Source organism: Erpetoichthys calabaricus, chromosome 15 (genome assembly GCF_900747795.2).
Source record: "Erpetoichthys calabaricus chromosome 15, fErpCal1.3, whole genome shotgun sequence".
Lineage (NCBI taxonomy): Eukaryota > Metazoa > Chordata > Cladistia > Polypteriformes > Polypteridae > Erpetoichthys > Erpetoichthys calabaricus.
The window spans coordinates 79,436,986-79,457,014 of NC_041408.2; the positions used below are offsets into that span (position 1 = coordinate 79,436,986).

At 42.3% G+C, this 20,029-nt stretch overlaps 1 protein-coding gene across 3 annotated transcripts in view; it reads left to right on the forward strand.

Annotated features, from left to right (window-relative positions):
• The first annotated feature begins 7,259 nt into the window (after positions 1-7,259).
• The window catches only part of LOC114665711 (uncharacterized), a 42,545-nt gene continuing 29,775 nt past the window's right edge, over positions 7,260-20,029 (forward strand). For 2 of the 3 annotated variants that reach the window (XM_051919224.1, XM_028820334.2), the window contains exons 1-3: positions 7,260-7,468; positions 11,584-12,204; positions 15,786-15,858. In XM_051919224.1, the coding sequence (XP_051775184.1) occupies positions 7,315-7,468; positions 11,584-12,204; positions 15,786-15,858 (848 nt within the window). In that variant the 5' untranslated portion in view covers positions 7,260-7,314. The remainder of the gene's footprint in view (positions 7,469-11,583; positions 12,205-15,785; positions 15,859-20,029) is intronic. The other variant, XM_051919223.1, reaches the window with a different exon arrangement.

Genomic DNA, 20,029 nt, shown 5'->3' on the forward strand with positions numbered 1-20,029 from the left:
TGCAATGACCATCCTTTGCCTGAAATGAAGTGACCACTGCTTCCTGCCACTGGTTCTGAGGAGGAGCTTCCCCCTGGAATGCCCTCAGAAACAGGGCGATGGGCATTTTGCTGGAGAGCCAACTCTTCTGCAGGGGTTAGGTCTGGACCGCGTGGACCTCCACCTGTTTTTTGCTTGTCTACCTCCTTATTAGCTTTAAAATTAATGTTTTTTATATTATATATGAATCTTTATGTCAACAATTCTTTAAATAGTTATATACCAATATTTACCAGTTTGAAGTATATTCTTGTACTTCACTTTAACCTGTTCCCATGTTCTCCTTGTGCTCACGTTTGATCTGGAATTATGACATATTAAATAATAATTAATCTGACACATAGGAAATGAAACGCTGCATTCACTAAGTACAATGTACACTTTTTAGCGTTTAATTTTTTCGGCCACTTTTTGCCAGCCGTCTTTTCTGGTCTGGGCTGCTTTTGCAGTGTTACCCCTTGTGTATATTAAATCTTGAAATTCTTCGTGTCCTTCGAATAAAAGGTCTTGCGCCGCGTGTGTGAAAAAAAATGCGCCCGTTCTTTCGTCATTTTGTTGCAGCCTATCAAAGACTTGCTGATCATGTTTTCTAGACTCAATACATATGGGCTTTTCACTCAGCGCGGGCGCGCGCATTCATCTCGTATGATTAGATCCAGCTCGACTAATCTAATACACAGCTGCGTTTGAAAAACCGACTTATCTGGATGAGTTTCACTGGCATTAACTCATTCAGGATGAGGCACCTGATCTCGGATGGTTTAAGCGACGTACGAAAAATACCCCCCTGGTTAAGCTTCAGCAGGAGTTTAGCAGTAAACAGGAGCCCCGCATGACTAAGAAGTCTCTCACGGGCGGCAGTGTGTGGTCATGTGACTGCATGGCTACGTCTGATTGGTGAAACGGAGTCGTGTGATTACTGTTGCTATGTCTGATTGGTGAAACAGTCATGCAGTAGATCCACTGGCGGCTTCACTCTGGCAAAAAATATAGCGTATCTGTAATCAGAATATACGTTTAATGTCACTGTGCTCTGTACAAAAATTATTTTATAAATCCACACAAATTTACAGGCCAGGCCAAAGTTAGCACACAGGGGCTCTCAGAATTTAGAACTGCTAGGCAAGCATTTGAAGAGAGAAAGGTACAACTACGAAAATGGGCATTGTACTATTTCTGTATGTTAGAGATGAAATGGAATCCTCTCCTTCCCTTGTTTGGAACCTAAGTGAGGGCCTGCATGTGGAGAAACCAGTAAAAGACTTGGACAGCAGCCAAACACCTCGAAGCCAACAGACGGACAGACAGGTGATAATGTCATCCGTCCTGGAAATCCTTCCATCGCAGCGATGAAAAATGGCAGACTGTATACACTGAGATCCCACCTGGGTCATAGTCTTGCTATGGCTTCCTTCGTTTGTAATGCCACGTAAATCGTCATTAAAGAAAGCTGTTATTTTCTCTCATCTGATTCCTTACCACCATATCATTATGGGAGAGGTATCGTCTTTTAACATCATATCTGTATAGTTTTGGGTTACTTAAAATGCCATAATTAAAAAGAACTTATTCCAACTAGGGAGCTAGCAACCCCTACTGGAAACCAAATCTAATGTGTAAATGGGGAAAAAAAAGTAACGATTTGAGTGTTGCCCAATGTAGCGGAGTAAGAGTAGCGTTTCTTCTTCACAAGTGTGCTCAAGTAAAAGTAAAAAGTATGCTGCAGTAAAACTACTTTTAGAAGTACAATTTTTTTAAAAAGCTACTCGAGTAAATGTAACTCGTTACTACCCACCTCCACCTACCAGTGCCATTATTTAACGACATCTGCCATAAGCAGTGGGGTGGCTCACTTACGCAAACACCAGCCTGCCACTTCACCATCTTGTAGCTAAGTGCCAGTCACACTACCTGACGTTTCCAGTGATTTTGTAGTCGTAACGCACGCCCGTGACGCCGGTCGTGTAGTCTGACATCCCCTGTGGCTCACCTGGACACCAGCGGTGGGCTTATCTATGTGTACGAGCGTTGACATTTAATGAGCACTCAGCTGGAAGTACAAATCATATAATGTGTCTACGAGGAATTAGAAATGTGAACAGAAGAGAGGCTCGACTGTCTGATATCTCGTGTTTTGTGTACCACGACAGAATGAAAAGCAGAGATTGCAGCTGAACTCACCTCACCTGTAAAGCCTTCATAATGGAGTTGACTCCGCCACACAGTACGTTATTGGCTCTCACAAAAAGCAGGGAGCTTACGATGCTTTGGAAATATGAAACTGTGCTGGAAAGTCATTGCAGAGCCTTACAATTTGACATTCCCTGCTCTTCTCGTCGTGTAATCTGACATGAGATCAGCAGCTGCCATCATCAGGTTTGACATCCCCTTGGACTGTGACTTCAGCTTTACGGTGATATTGGCACTCAATAAGACTGCAGTCTCGGTGGTCTGCCATCTAAAGGCTGAGTGTCCTGAGGTGTACGATATTCCATGAATTTAAATGCGGGCTGGTGGAGTTTACTGGGGTGGCCTCCCTGGGTATCAAATGCTGTGCAACATGGCACTCTGCCCCCTAGTGGTAATCCAGATATATCAGTTACTGTCATCCCGTCCCATCCAGCATAGCCTCCTGCTTTAATGTCCTCTTTACCACATCTGGGAAAAGTGTTTTTTAGTGTGGAAGGACGAGTGGCTCATAACATCTTGGGGTTAACGCCAGGAATCTTAACTATTAAAGAAGTTAGCGAGCAGCAGCTGATCAAAGAGACTGTTAAAAAACAAGGACAGTTGAAGGAAGATAAAGTTAAGGTGAGTACAATAGGAGTGTGTGTGTGTGATCAGGGACAAGAAAGTGGCCTGCTTGTCCTGCCCGTCACACAGCTACACCCACCAAACAGCCAGCTGCTGTAAAAAAAATATGGGGGTCTGACAATGTTTAACACTCCCAACATAGCATGGGGATTCTGTAACTCTACTAAAGTGCTGTCCCTGGTGCTGATCAGGCTTGAATTAGAGCAGTGAGGGATTCAAAAATTGTAGAGGGAGAAGTGCTGCTCAGGTTAAATAGGCTGAAATCCAACAAATCTCCAGGACCAGATAATATTGACCCTCAAGTTCTTCAGGAGGTTAGCGAATACAGATATAAACCTTTGACACACATTTTTAGAAAGTCACTGCGCACTGGGGACATTTTGAGGGACTGGAAAATGGCAAACATCATCCCATTATATAAAGAGGGTGGCCAGGCAGATCCGAGCAACTGTTGGTCAGAAAGCTTGACGTGTATCAGAGGAAAATTAATGGGAGGAATTATTAAGAAAAAGATTGAGCAGCACATGGCGAGAACAGTCAGCATGGGTTCAGAAGAGGGAATACGTATATATATATATAGAGGCACCCTCCAAACCCCACCTTAGTAATGCACCCTTCTTACACCCACCTACCCCGCTTCCTTATTTGCTATATATTGTCTTTGAATCCCATTTGTCTTTATCATTTTTCTCTGATGATAATACCTCACAGAGGAGGACAGCTGCTGTACGGGCTTTTAAATGATCGACACGCAGTGCGATATGCAGAACACACAGCTCATTAGCAGCCAGCAGACAGACAGCAGCTGATCCATCCTTAGCATGCGTTCAGCACCCGCCCCCCCCCCCCCCCCCCACCTTCACAACGCAAGCGGCAGAGACGTGAAGTGGCTAGCGTGAAGCACGCCCCTGTGGGTGGGGATTGTGGGGTGGGCGAGCGAAGCGAGTAGGGGGCACAGCCCCCTAGTATATATGTATATATATATATATATATATATATATACTGTATATATACGGGCAGGCGCTGCACGCTAGCCACTTCACGGCTCTGCCCCTCACGTATGGGTAATCGGATGTACAATTTAAACAGATTGTTATTTTCATGGGAATTGTTACATATGCATAACAAAACTATTTTACATTAGAGCAATTAATTAACCATAGTAAAAAAATAGTAAAACATAATAAATTGAAAAAAAATTATGTTTCATATTGCGTTAGAGGTATTCGTTGCGTTATACGTTTTCGTTCTGTTTGGCATTGAAATTAACACACAAACTTTTTAAACTTACACTTTTACTGTAAAACTTCAGTAGAAACAATTTTTTGAATTAACTGTTCGTCAGTATGGCATTGAATTTTCATTCCATGTTTGGACTTACATCGTGACAACACAACGTATAACTGCCAGTGAGTGGATTTTGTTTCTTTCTCTCTAATAAATAAACCAACTTTTTAGAATGTTTGTCCCTGTGATTTGTTAATTGTCATAGCAAAAGCTATTGTAACAGGAAACTGTACAAGTTTTAATATGAATTACATATCAAGATCTGGCGGCACGGTGGCGCAGTGGTAGCGCTGCTGCCTCACAGTTAGGAGACCTGGGTTCGCTTCCCGGGTCCTCCCTGCGTGGAGTTTGCATGTTCTCCCCGTGTCTGCGTGGGTTTCCTCCGGGCGCTCCGGTTTCCTCCCACAGTCCAAAGACATGCAGGTTAGGTGGATTGGCGATTCTAAATTGGCCCTAGTGTGTGCTTGGTGTGTGGGTGTGTTTGTGTGTGTCCTGCGGTGGGTTGGCACCCTGCCCGGGATTGGTTCCTGCCTTGTGCCCTGTGTTGGCTGGGATTGGCTCCAGCAGACTCCCGTGACCCTGTGTTCGGATTCAGCGGATTGGACAATGGATGGATGGATATCAAGATCTCCATTGATGTCTAATGTTATCCCCTGAAGATGTACTACATGACCTTTCTTGTCACCTGTTAAAATTTTACACGTCAGAATTGTTTGACCAATTTTGAATACAACTAATCTTATCCTATTGCATAGCCCAGGGGTAGGCAATGTCGGTCCTGGTGAGCCGCAGTGGCTACAGGTTTTCATTCCAACCCAATTGCTTAATTAGAAACCAATCATTGCCAATCTCAGACCTTATTTAATTTTGTGGCTTGTTAGTCTGTGCAATGTAAGGCTCTTATATCGTAGATTTTTTTCCTTTCCAAAGATATCATCCAAATGATTTGAAGCCTAAAACAGATCATTTTCAGTCTGTCACATTTTTCTATTAAGTGTTTTATTAAATCAAACAGTGCATGATGAACACACACAGATGTAATTGGAAAAAAGCTAGCTGGAGAACTGCTGGCTGCTTTGTCTTTTACATCTTATTGCTAATAAGGAGCAATTAAAACACTGAATGCAGCAGTTTAAGATTGAAATAAGCAATTAAGGTTGGAGAACCTTAACAAGCGAGACCACTAAAATGAAGCATCAAAATGTCACTTAAGCAATATGTGCTTCATCAGCAATAATTGAGTTCTCGTTAAGGAACTGGGTTGGAACAAAAACCTGCACATACTGCGGCTCTCCAGGACCGACATTGCCCACCCCTGGCATAGCCCATCACTCAGACATAAATTACGCAATAACATTACGATACGTCCTTCTTTCAACAGTAATTCAGCCAGTGGAAGACTGGACGTTGTTAACGGTTGTAGATATTCCACAGGATATTGTAAGTTGATGTTTTCATCTTCCGCACCATCACCACCAACTGTTTCAGCTGTCTATAGATACGCATTTAACCAATTTGCCGTGTAACCGATCGACAATTTTCAAATTAATCCGTTTGACTTCATTGTTTCTAGGTGCTAGGATGAAGACAACACCTGTGCCGTATAGCTTAATTATAAAAATACAATAATATACCATAGGACAAAAGGCTTCTATAGATAGACAGAACTTTATTCTTTGAGTCTGATTATGCAGGAGCTTAGTGCAAAAAGTCTTTTACAAGGATAAAGAGAAAAAGAAAATGAGAATTGGCCGATCTAGTAACATGAAATCGATGATCAGTATCGGCCTTTAAAAACCTGACTGGAGGATCCTCAGAGGGCAGATACTTTTTGCAGTTTATTTCTTGCCAGTTTCCCTCACTTTCTATTCCTTCACAGTCAATTATGAACTACAACATACCCAGGTTTTAATCCAAGCTGTAGTTCATATGCATAGGGAACCACAGACAGATTGATCAGTTTGCATACTTTGGTAACGACCTGAGTACAAACCCTCAACAATGCTTCATCTTCTGATCCCTTTCATAAAATCTTCAATGTCTCAGTCATAGTCAATACAAAATCTAGTTTGTAAAACAGAAACCCCAGGGAATACATAAATTCCACAGATTTTAGCTCCTGAATCAAAACTTTCACTGAATTTTAGATGATGTTTGAGTTCAGACGGACATCCACTTTAAATTATACATTTTAAAGATTAAGAAAAATGGGGCACAAGCCGTGTATACAGAACTAGTCCTATACATAGCAAGCATAGAAAGACAACAGCTTTAAGTCGTACGCCATTAACAATCAGCAGAATCTTGATGGTGCTCCATATGAGCAGGTCTTAATCCTTCTCTGAAAGACTTGTCTAGCTCTGGCCCTGGACGATGACCTCTCTGAAACTTACACCTAAGAGGACCCTAGTAAAACCAACATGGCCTCAGGAGTGCAAGATGTAGCACATTTCAGGGTATGCGTTTCAGATTGTTTCTTACCGTGAATGAACAAAAGCTGAAACACATGCGTCAAACCATGAGAAGGTGATACAGCATATAAGTCCAAAGTAAAAATCTCAGTAAAGGCCAGTGGTCCAGAGAAGAATGGGCATTGATAATTAGCAAGTTCATTTTTCAGAGAAGTGAATGGCACTGCAAAAATGTTTTATGTTCAAAATAACAGCGTGAGGTGAGGCCATTGAAACTCGGCCCCTGCAATTATAGAAGTGCACCACCTCCGAGGCTATTAATAGCAAGGTCGATACTTCCATCATTACAAAAAAGATCATTTTACTTGTGAGAAATGCTGTTTGACACGCTTGCTTTTTTATTGCTTCAAAGAAAAAATAAATTGTGATATTAGATTTCTTATTGTTCTTGAGTTTTAGCCCTATGTCCGCGTTATTGTTTGAGTTTTAACCACATATGTTTGTTCTGCTGATAGAACATACTCTTTTATTGGTAAATGAAAGAGTGCAGGCTTTCTTTTTTATAAAAGAATCAAAAACCCCCAGTGGTAATCATTGAGCAGGAGAAATTCACAAGACTCAGCATGTGCGTCAAAGACCAGCAGATAAAGAGGCCCAGAGAAATAATGGAAATGAAAGGAACAGTCATTGTTCTTTGGGTTATAAATAAACGACTGCCGAGCCTGAGATCCTCAGACTTGCCGACGAGCCTTCAGACTCCACAATGAAGACTTACCTTTCTGCTGCACTGCTCCTGGCGGCCATGTTCCTGCTTGACACGGCTGACAGCCGAGTCCTGTCCAAGTGCGACATGGCATCCCAGCTGAATGCTGCACTCAAGGACCTCCCGCAGTTCACTCCGCAGATCCTGGCTAAGAGTAAGTGAGTGCGCCGTTTAGTTTCTGTTTCCTCAGGGCCTTGAAGGGATAAACTGGACCACAGTTAGACACTTCAACACAATAAGAACATAAGAAGTTTGACAAATGAGAGGAGACCACTCACTCCATCAGGCTCCTTTGTTTATCTAATAGCTAATGCTTACCAATACCTCATCCAGATTCTTCTGAAAGGTTGCCCGAGTTTCTGCTTCGACTCCACGTCTCTGTAGATTGTTCCAGATTCCAATGACTCTTTGAGTTATCAAGTGCTTCCTGGCTTCAGTCCTAAATGCACTTCTGTTATAATATGTTTTATTATTAAGTTTAGTGTCACTGTTCTCTGTGCCCACTGTTATGGACTCATCCATACAGGCAGACCAAGTATGGCACACAGGGGCACAGCATCTTCATTTAGAATTGCCAAGCCAAGCACAGGACTAGAGAGCCAAAGACAACTGGAGAATTGAATAGTCAGCCTAAAGACAGGCTAGTATATTTCTGTCTTCTGTCAGCACACTTTCCTTGTTGGGAGAATGAGAACTGTAAGTAGGCATTGTGCTATTCCTGTATGTTTGAAGGTGGGGTTTGAGTCCTGTCCTGACCTTGTTTGGATCTAGAGAAGGATCCTGCACATGGAGCAACCAGAATATAAGGATGGACCTACGGCCAACACTTTGAAGCTGCCGGGCGGAAGATTCTGTCTTCCATCCGGCGAAAATCCTTTCAGCGTGGCAAACAATAGATGGCACACTGCGTTGATCAAGACACCCACATGCTTGAGAGTCTGTCATAAGCTTCCCGTTTGTGATATCCGCGTGAAACCGTCAGTAAAGAGCTAGATTATCCTTTATGCTTCTCGTGTAATCTTGTAACCGTCATATTGCATGAGGGATGGGGATAATACCTTTTTTATTTATAATTATTTAAATTCAGGTTAATTAAAATGCCGCAATTCAAAAGAACACATTTCCAGAGAGCTAATGCCTCTTAAGGAAACAACTTCCCCTTATTTTTTCACTTTGTCCTCAGGTATGTGATTTACTATTTAGGTAAAAGAATTGAACTAGCTCGTTTATATTGATGCCTTTGAGGATTTTGAAGGTCTGGATTAGGTCCCCATGCAGTCTGCTCTTCGAGACTAAACACATTTAATTCTCAGAGTCTGTCACAGTGCCACATGTCCTTCAGTCCTGGGGTGAACTGGATTGCTCTCCTCTGCACAGCTTCAAGTGCTGCTATGTCTTTCTTGCACTGTGGTAACCAGAACTGCTTGCATACAATACTCCAGATGTGGTCTGACAAGCGTGACGTGTAGACTGAGCACAGTGTCCTTTAATTTTTAATTAACCATTTTAACAATATAACCTAACATTTTATTTGTCTTTTAATCATTTCTATGCATTGCTTTGATGATGAAACGCTGTGTCAATGTAAACCCCTAAATCCTCTTAAAAGTTTGCTATCTCTATAACAGTGTCACATAGGGTACAAACAGCGAGTAGAATTGTGTATTTAATGCCCACCTAGGGCACAGGATAAGGTAAGACCGTAGTTTCTGTCGTTTGTATGTGGTGACCCCTGTGGGGGGGCAGGATCCACACTAACAACACAAGGCCTTTCAGAACGGGCAAGTGCCACTCCCATATTAATAGCACAAGACTCCCCATGATTGAACATCAGGACTGAATACAGGCTGGTTTACTGATTTTCTTTCTTTTTTCCAGCTTAGCTAAAAACAGTTTTGGTTTCCTTAGTAACTATTGATATCACCATTCTATTATGCTGCTGTATTTTTAAATGTATTATGCAAGCTTTTATGTCACCTGTCTCTAATACCATAGTAAATTCTTCTACTGCCCGTTCTGATTTTGGTTTTGTGGCCTTATTACCTCAACTGCTATATGCTAATATAGATTTACCTGAATCAATTGTTTAAGGTAAATGTTTATTGATAATTGTTGTTCTAAAGGACATAAAGGGAGAATTGTTAAATATGATCTTTACTGTCAAATTGTCCGAAGGCACAAAAATCCCAAAATAATACTCAAAATCCTTATTAGAGAGGAAAATACTGTCAAAAATCCCAATTAGTCCCACAAAGGCCAACACTGAATCTTTATAAATAAAAGATTTTTTTTGAAAAGGCTCTGTTACACAATGAAGCTCCAAAACACACAAAAAGGCACAGCAGGGAATGCCTGAAAATGCAAAAGCAATTCATGGCAAACGAGTCCCAATCACAAATTCAGCATTGAAGTTAGAAAAACAGAGCACAGAGGTTAATCCAGAAATTCACAAAATAATCAAATAGAAAATACACAGAAGAAGTCACCACCACGACGAGCACATTCAGTGAAGCACAAGGGACTCTGGGTTGTCACTGCCTTTATAGGACTGAGGTTTGTCCCTTGGTGGTGATGGGCGGATGGTCCCACCTCCTGGAGGACCACCCACAAAACACATGCCACATGACAAAAAGATACTTAGTCTTAAAAAAACTAAATAATCAATAATGGTAACATTAAAAAAATGAACAAAATAGAAATAAAAATGACATTTGGCTAGCTGAAATATAAGACATATATGACTTTTACTATTTGATTATTGTAACATTGTAGTTACCCTTAGCACTCCTAGGAAGCCTTTTGGTCTGTGACCCATCTGTCAGCTGGGTGTTCAGGGTTAAGCATTGATAAGCGTTGATAAAAGTAGGAGTACAAGACATCCTGACTCCAGAGGTCTGTTTATCAGTAACTTGTAAGGACATGAGAAATGCCCACTAATCATGTACTCCCCTAAAGAACTGTTGTGTTTAAGAAGTGTAATCAACAGCTGTAATTCAGTCCTTGCTTCGCTGTACTGCAGATGACTCCACGTGTGCTAACAAAGGCATTCTCTCGAGTCCTGAAATCGGATCCATGGCTTTGACTTTGACAACAGAGTCTCTCATCTTGTATTTATAATTTATTATTGACGTTCCTTTTGCCCACATATAACACTTTGTAATTTTCTATGTTATTTTGCATTTTCCACGTGTTTGCCCGGTTCTGAAGTTTGTCCAGGTCTCCAATTATTTTTGCTGCCTCATCAGTATCTGCTATCCCTCCAATACTAACTAAACAGGAATCAATGTGATTAACATAAATCAGAAAAAGTAACGATCTGAGGACAGACCCCTGATGGACTCCACTGATGACCTCACTCCATTCTCCTCTTATATCTACTCTTTATCACATGACGGTCACCAAGTTCAAATCCAATTTTTAAAGTACCTTAGATGCCAACAGCTTCCAGTTTCAAAATTATTCTTCGGTGTGAGATTGTATCAAAGGCATTTTCAACTCCAAGTAAATAGGGTCACATACATTGCTTTTGTCAGCTTTTTCCGTAGCCTACTGAAAAACGACTAAAAACTTGGTTTGGCAGGATCTTCCACCTTAGTAAAAAGACAAGTACCTGTGTGTCCATCCAGTTGTGGAACCTGTCTAAGACGTTTTAAGATCTAAATAATCAGCATATGCCCAAGTGTTAACATTTTCAGTGCACCATCTATTGGAATATATTTTGCAATGTAGTGATATAATGTATTGCATTTTTCATTCCAACAGACGGTGCATCACAAACATTTGTAGTAATTAAAGGTAGCACAACTAGTAACATTATATTAGTTTCTGTTTTAACATTTGTATATCTCCTACTATCCATCAACCTATTTGCATACATCCCATCAACCTATTCCTCTTGAAAATCATTTATTCAGTCCTATCAGCTCATCCTTCTTACAACTCACTGATCAAACCTTCTGTCCTAAAAAACACCTGCCTAATAAACATCTGTTTACATACACACAACCAAAAAATAATGTGATGCACCATCTGTTGTTCTCAAGGGTTTATCTCCAGGTAATTCAGTTTCCTCTGACACCCTAAGGATGTGCAGATTACGTTAACTGTTCCGGTATTCAGTTTTTCAGATGTGTCTTCTTACAGTAGTTTGACTGTTGCATAGTAAATGTTACAAAGTAATGGAGCTATTCTGTGCTGCTCTGACAAATGAAATCACTCAAAGCACATATCTAACTATATGTCACATGTTTGTTCTTTCTGTGTCCTCAGTAATTTGTCACATCAATGCAACAGGTGGCTTCAGCACCAGTGCTGTCAGTGTTTGTCCTCCTAACATGCCTGGTCAAGGAACGGGAAGTAATCCACCAAACACCGGTTTTAATGGAGTGCAACAACACCGGCAAAAAAGATCCCAAAATGATCATGGTATGATGGGTGAACAGCACAAAAACGGAAATGACCAAGGCATGGGAAAGGGTGAACAGCACAAAAACGGAAATGACCAAGGCAAGGGAAAGGGTGAACAGCACAAAAATGGCCACAACTTCGGTAACCGCCAGAGGAGAGCCGCAAAAGACAATGCAGGCCCAATGGTGCCAGACAAATCCCAAACAAACCACAAAAACGGTGAAGGTCATCCGCTGAAACCAACTATGCAGCCTGGACAGCCGACTCCTCCTCGGCGCCAGCAAAGAGCCGCAAAAGACAATGCAGGCCACATGATGCCAGGCATGTCCCAACCACACCAGATGCCAGGGATGAAGCCAGGAGGCTCTAACTCACCATCAATGAACTCCATGCAACTGTTAGGAGCCCTGCAGATACCCAGCCATTTAGCCTGCAATGATGGCATCACAAAATCAGATGATCAGTGCAAGATGAGCTGTAACTGTGAGTATATTTTTACAGTTTTACATTAGCTAGACTGTTTATTTAAATAAATAAAAGCAAATATAAGAGTTCACTCAAACAAGATGAGTGACTACCAGTAATCCCTGTAGGCAAGATCATAAAACCAGGCTTAGTGAGGCCTTAATGTTTAAAAAGACAGCTTCCTTAATGGTGCAGAACTGGTCATTATAACCTGAAGAGAGACTGAGAAACATGACGTCCAACCTCATGAGTACAAGCGTGTGACTCGTTAAAAATATATGAGTCTTCAGCGTTCTGCCATGTTTACCTTCTACGCTGTCATGTTATCCTTTTTAATGCCCTTTCTTGTGTTAACAACATAAAGGCAGGGTGACTGTCAGTGGAGATTGTGGCCTGAAAATTGTGGCAGGGCGCAGAGGATCTGGTACAGAGCTGCTGTGAGGAGAGACGTGACCATCTTGAGGAGCCTTGTGAGTCTGTATGTATTTGTATGTGAGTGAGAGGGTGAGAGAGACAACTCAGCACTTGAAAAGCAGAACTTACGAGACCCTCTCTCTGCTCTCACTGGCTGCCGGTGATCTTGGGAAGGATCCTGGCTTGGATCAGTTGATGGAGTTGGAGTAAATTAGTGCAAATGGTGTTCCTTCTGGCCCCGAGTGAGTGGAGTGTTGTGTTATAGCCAGGTGTGTTTTCATGGTAGGGTCCTACAGTGAACCTTTTTCTCTTTATACTTTTTATTATGTAGACCCTAACAGAATGTCAGACTTCCCATACACTCACCACACTGTCAGAGTTTTAACTACTACTGTACTGTAGATCAATACCTCTCCCTTTCCTTTGCATTCTACCATCCCAGGTTTTAAGACAGAGCATCAGAACAGGCAGGAGAAACAATTACAAATGTATTCATGTATGAAATATACTGTAGATAATGTGTCCAAAATACAAGAAAACTTCAAATGTGAGTGTTGGAGAAATAATATTAACACAAACTGGATAAGGATCAGTTCATCTTTCTTAGACCACCAGGTGGTTTTCAGTTCTAGTCTCTGGTCCATCTTGGTCCGGCATGGCCATTGGATTGAGTGGCATAAATGGACAGCAGAGTCTGTCTGAATGTGGCAGCCGAGAGAAAGAGAGGCTGAGCTTTTCTATTCCCCTGTTCTTTATTTTACTTCACTTTCCTTGACGTATCCCCGGGGCCAATGGGATATCATAGTGGGCAAGGCAACTTCCTACTTCATGTCCATCCTGCTTCAGCACAACTCAGTCCCGTTCCATCCCCAGCCAGATTGTCCTTTTATCTCAGCCACCTGTATCCCCTCAGGCTAACTGGCCAGCCAGTTACAAACTAATCAATCCAAAGCCTTAATTTCCCAGTCCAGCACTTAACAGAGGTCCTGTCTGTCTGATTCAGTAAGTCCTAATTGATCCAGAGTAAGGACATTTTAAAGTTAGATATTAACTTTCCTACCTGTGTACACTTTTATATTAGTTGGTATTAATAATAAAAAAAATATGATCAACTTGGGTGGCACGGTCGCACAGTGGGTAGCGCTGCTGCCTTGCAGTGAGGAGACGTGGGTTCGCTTCCCGGGTCCTCCCTGCGTGGAATTTGCATGTTCTCCCCATGGTCTGCGTGGGTTTCCTCCCACAGTCCAAAGACGTGCAGGTTAGGTGCATTGGCGATCCTAAATTGTCCCTAGTGTGTGTGCTTGGTGTGTGTGTGTGTGTGGGTGTGTGTCCTGCGGTGGGCTGGTACCCTGCCCAACGTTTGTTTCCTGCCTTGCACCCTGTGTTGGCTGGGACTGGCTCCAGCAGACCCCCGTGACCCTGTAGTTAGGATATAGCGGGTTGGACAATGGATGGATGGATGGATATAATCAACTTATAAGGTAGTTATATTTCTCCATTACACAATTGTTGATTAGGCTTTTTATATAATCATTATATTTTATACAATCATTGTTATACTTATTTTTGTTTGTTATTCATATACTGCGTCTTTAAATGTTCCGTCATTCCTTGTATTTTTGGGCGGAACTCAGTAGAGGCAGGTCCACCATGACAACACTGCTGCTACTGACTGGATTTATGTTAAGGTTGGAGAGAAAGTGCCAGCAGTGGTTCATTGAGTTTGTTGGAAATTTTGTAAGTATAAGACTTTCCATCCATCCATCGATCCATTTTCTGCCTCTTATTCAAGTCCAGGTTGCAGAGGCAGCAGTCTGAGCAAAGATGCCCAGATATTCCTTTTCCATGCCACTTCCTCCAACTCCTCCAGGGTGATACAGAGGTGTTCCCAGCCCAGCCAAGAGATATAATCTGTCCAGCGTACCTTGGGTTTCCCCTGAGGCCTCCTCCTGTTTGGACATGTCACACACATCCCAAGGGAGGCGTCCATGAGCCATCCTAATCAGATGCCCAAATTAGAAAATAGGTTTTTAGAAGCACAGAAACGATTGACAAAAGTGTGTTTTGAATCTGCAAACTTGGCTGAAGAAACTCCCAAAACGGTAACCATTTAACTCATTGCATCGCTACCAGCGGCTCACAGCCTCTGAGGAAACACTCCCTCATAACACAGAGCTGTCCTAATGATGGGCCACATTGTAAATACCTAAAATATCAGCAAATAAGTGTCCCAAATAAATGAACAACACCAAAAATCAGACTCCAATCAGAAAAATGATGTCTGAATCAGAATCTGGCTCAAAAAAATAAAACCAAAATGAGCCCACAGACTTGCAAAAAGACAAAGAGACGCACAGAGAAAAACTAAATAAAGACCCTGTTCAGAACACATCCAGTACCAGCACCAAAGGACAGTATTAAATGATATCTCAGTGATAAATTGTGAGCACTGAAAGTGGAGATGCAAGTGAATATTTATACTGTAAATGCCCAGGATTTGTTCAATGAACAAAGTGCTAAGTCATATTGTACATAAGTAATCAACCTTATTAATGATAATGATGACAACTACTCCAAAATAACAAAATGCGCAAGTTGACGCACCCTTTGAATTACATAACAAAAAATCAACCTGTGGGTCACTTAGAGGGACTCGAACTTTCGAGCCCCATGGCACAGGCTGTTCTGCCCAGTCTAAGCAACCTTGGAATGGCACCAGGCATAAAGAAAAAGTCTCAAACTCCAAAAAGAAGTAATTTTCTAGATGAGAAATTACATTGGGCATATCCTAGAAAATTACTGGAAAAAAGTTTTGTGTGAAGAATTGGATGAGTTTGCTATAAACGATTTAACTATTAAATTATTGGGGTGGGTTTACTGCTTGTTTAATTTTTTACACATCTGCTGGGAAATGTGAGGCAGTGCTCCACTTCCCCTTAATGTGGGGACACCACTAGCGACTGTGCATCTGCTCTGTAATCATAATGTGATATGTTACTCCTGTAGTGCTTATTCTGTGTTTTAATAACCTAATTGAGTCCAAGGAAACATGGTTTTGGACAAGGAGATGATCCAAGGTGGAGAAACAGATTTGTCTTGAGGAACATGAGAGAAATAGCCTGGATGCAGAATCACAAGAATTGTAGCATCTTTTGTAAGATCTTTCTTTTTTGTTACCTTCATAGTGTTAACTGATGAAGACATTGCTAATGACATTGCCTGCCTGAAGACGATTATACAAACCATAGACCAATCAAAGTGAGTACACAATAATCTTTACAATACAGTGATAATATTAACTCTGTGTTATTGGAGAAGGACAAGGAAGGTTTTTGGTGGTTACATTGAAGATGTGAATCAGGGTGGTTGTATTGACTGTTAGGAGCAGTTCAATGTATCACTTGAGGTTGTGGGGAACAGCCCGGACACAGACAGGTAGACATGTTGTTATCACCACACACACATTTATTATACATAATTACAGTACACAGACCCAGTGCCTCAGCACCAATCACCCCTTTTGTCCTGGCCACAACACAATGCCTTTCACAGTCTCTGGTCCGCCTCCACTCCTCTCCACCAAGCTTCGTCCTCTTCCACCCGACTCTTGCCCCTGACTGGAGGGAGGCGGCCCCTTTTATACACCCCGGATGGGTTCCAGGTGCATCCTAAGGGCTTCTGTAGCCACACCCCTGTGTGGCGGAAGCTCTGTCGGTGTATCCGGAAGTCCACCAGGTGTCCCCAATACTCTTCCCCCAGCACTTCCAGGTGTGGCGGAAGTACTGAGGTCCAGAGCTCCCAAGGCATCGGGGCGCCCCCTGGCGGTGACCATGGGCCCCTACAGGGTTGAGCTTCCATGCTCTGAACCCGTGGCCCCCAAAGCAACCAGGGCGGACGCCCCCTCGTGTCCTGGATGAGGCACAAGCCCTCCTCCGCTCCTCCTGGGTGTCCCGGCCGGGCGACAAACCCAGCCGGGTGCCACAAGGTAAAGGATGAATGGGCTGAAAAATTACACAATTACAGGTGGAGCAAGTCGATGTGGGTTAGTCAGACAATAGACAGCAATGAATGTTTTGCACATTTAAGGAAAAGTCCTCTTCCCACTATATGGCTCTCAGACCATTTTAATGGGAATTTTTGAGACATGACTCCCCCTCCTGCATCTGTAACTAATCATTATAAATTGAATGTCTTCTTTGAACATCCAGTATTGAAAGGGGCAATGTGAATACTGTACTTACCATGAATTCTGACCATCCATAGTTTAATTATAAAACTGTATCATTTTAAACGTGGGTTATACTTTATTAGGAGAATACAATCATCATGCTTCACCAAAATCTAAATTATTCCAAGGCGATTTAGATGAGCTTTGCAATGGACTGGTGCCCTGTCCAGGGGTGTCTTCCTGCCTTGCGCCATATGCTGGCTGGTATAGGCTCCCCCACTACCCTGTTCAGGACTAATCAGGTTAGAAAATGACTCATTGACTGATTTAGGTGAGTCCACAAAGTGCTAAAATAAGTCACCTCTGGAGTCAGGGTAACAGACTCTAGCTGTAGAGACAGCAGGCTTAAACTTCGATAATGAATTGCAGTGTCCTTGAGCCTGTGAATAGCATGCAGCCCAAAGAATCAGCTCACTTAGGGAGTGTTCAGGATTCCTGCCTTTAAAGAACAACACAACCCTAACTTTGTTTCCTGGTAACAGGAAGGAACTTTCTGACTTCTAACCAGCCTTCTTCAGCTCTGTCCACAGAAAGGCATTAACATCTTTCACATCCTGGCTAGGTTCCATGTACTGCCCCCTAGTGACTTGGAGGATGTCTGGTCTCTTGCAAAGCCATCACTGAATCATGCCTCATTCTCTGTCACGCTTTCTCGTAAACACCTTTCCGGACACCAAGTACACCTTTTATCTGTCTTTTAGAGCCTTTTTTCCATCCTATTATGGTCCCCTGACCAGGTTTTGACTCTTTAAGTGTATTAATGACCCACTAGCAGCAATTGCAAACCTGAGTAGGGATGTCTCTGTTTTTCATGAAGGGGGAATTTAAACCAATCTCAGTCAGTTAGTAATGGGGAAACATACAGTGTGGCCCATACTTTTTTGAACATTGATGCAAGTTTTGTAATTTTCTCTTTGTATTCCACCACAATGGATTTGAAATCAAGCAATCAAGATGTGACAGATGTATAGAGTGTCATCTTTAATGTATGGGGTTTAACAAAGGCATTGCATTAAGCTTTCAGAGTCCCAACATTTTCAGAGGCACAAAAGGAATTGGACAAAGTAATATATTATAACATACAGTACTGTATATGTATTGTTTTAATACTTGGATGAAAATCCTTTGCAGTCATTGACTGCCTGAAGTCTGGAACCCATGGACATCACCAAATGCCGAGTTTCCTCCCTTCAGAAGCTTTTCCAGGCTTTACCGCCTTCGGTTGCTGCTTGTCTGTTGGTCTTTCTGCCTTCGGTTTTGTCTTCAGTAACTGATAATCATGCTCTAATGGATTGAGATCAGGTGATTGACTTGGCCATTTGAAGACTATCCGATTTCTTTACCTTGTGAAACTTTTGGGTTGATTTTGTAGTATGTTTTGGGTCATTATCCAATAGCACTGTAAAACACTTTCTAATCAGTTCTGCAGAACTTGGCTGAATCTGACCAGACATCTTAGCCCTAAACACTTCAGAATTCATCCTGTTACTTCTGACAGCAGTCACATCATCAATAAACACCGGTGACCCCCTTCCATTGGCAGCCATACACGCCTCTGCCATAACACTGCCTCCACCATGTTTGACAGATGATGTGCTATGCTTCGGATCATAAGCTGTACCTTTCTTTCTCCATACTTTTCTCTTCCCATCATTCTGGTAGAAGATGATCTTGGATTCCTCTGTTCAAAGAACCTTGTTCCCAAACTCTGCAAGTTTTTAAGTTGTTTTCTGGCAAAGTCAAATCTGGCCTTCTTGTTCTTCAGTGTTACAGGTGGTTTGCATCTAGAGGTAAACCTTCTGTATTTTCATTCATGAAGGCATCTCTTTGATTGTAGACTTTGACAGTGACATGGCTACCTCCTCACGAGGGCTCTTGACCTGGCTAGATGTTGTCAAAGGATTTTTTCACCAAGGAAAGAACTGTGCAATCATCCACTTTAGTTGTCTTCCGTAGTCTCCCAGGCCCTTTTGGTGTTGCTGAGCTCACCAGTACATCCCTTCTTTTTAGGAGTGAACCAAATTGTTGACTTGGGAAGTTTTAGCTATCTCTTTGGTAGATTTATTTTGTTTTTTCAGCCTAATGATGGCCTCCTTCACTTGTTGAGTTCCAGTGAACTGCTACCAAATGCACATTCAGTGCTTTGAATCGCCTCCAGGCCTAATTAATTTGTCATGGAATAACGAGGGAACGGGCCATACCTGGCCATGAAACTGCTTGTCAGTCACATATCTGATTACTTTTGAGTGTCTGAAAATGGAGGGACTCTGTGAAAATGGGCTGTAATATCTGAAAGCTTAAGGCAATACCTTTGTTAAACCCCATAAATTAAAGCTGAAAGTGTACAGTGCATCCGGAAAGTATTCAGAGCGCATCAGTTTTTCCACATTTTGTTATGTTACAGCCTTATTCCAAAATGGATTAAATTCATTTTTTTCCTCAGAATTCTACACACAACACCCCATAACGACAACGTGAAAAAAGTTTACTTGAGGTTTTTGCAAATTTATTAAAAATAAAAAAACTGAGAAATCCCATGTACATAAGTATTCACAGCCTTTGCTCAATACTTTGTCGATGCACCTTTGGCAGCAGTTACAGCCTCAAGTCTTTTTGAATATGATGCCACAAGCTTGGCACACCTATCCTTGGCCAGTTTCGCCCATTCCTCTTTGCAGCACCTCTCAAGCTCCATCAGGTTGGATGGGAAGCGTCAGTGCACAGCCATTTTAAGATCTCTCCAGAGATGATCAATCGGTTTCAAGTCTGGGCTCTGGCTGGGCCACTCAAGGACATTCACAGAGTTGTCCTGAAGCCACTCCTTTGATTTCTTGGCTGTGTGCTTAGGGTCGCTGTCCTGCTGAAAGATGAACCGTCGCCCCAGTCTGAGGTCAAGAGTGCTCTGGAGCAGGTTTTCATCCAGGATGTCTCTGTACATTGCTGCAGTCATCTTTCCCTTTATCCTGACTAGTCTCCCAGTTCCTGCCGCTGAAAAACATCCCCACAGCATGATGCTGCCACCACCATGCTTCACTGTAGGGATGGTATTGGCCTGGTGATGAACTGTGCCTGGTTTCCTCCAAACGTGACGCCTGGCATTCACACCAAAGAGTTCAATCTTTGTCTCATCAGACCAGAGAATTTTCTTTCTCATGGTCTGAGAGTCCTTCAGGTGCCTTTTGGCAAACTCCAGGCGGGCTG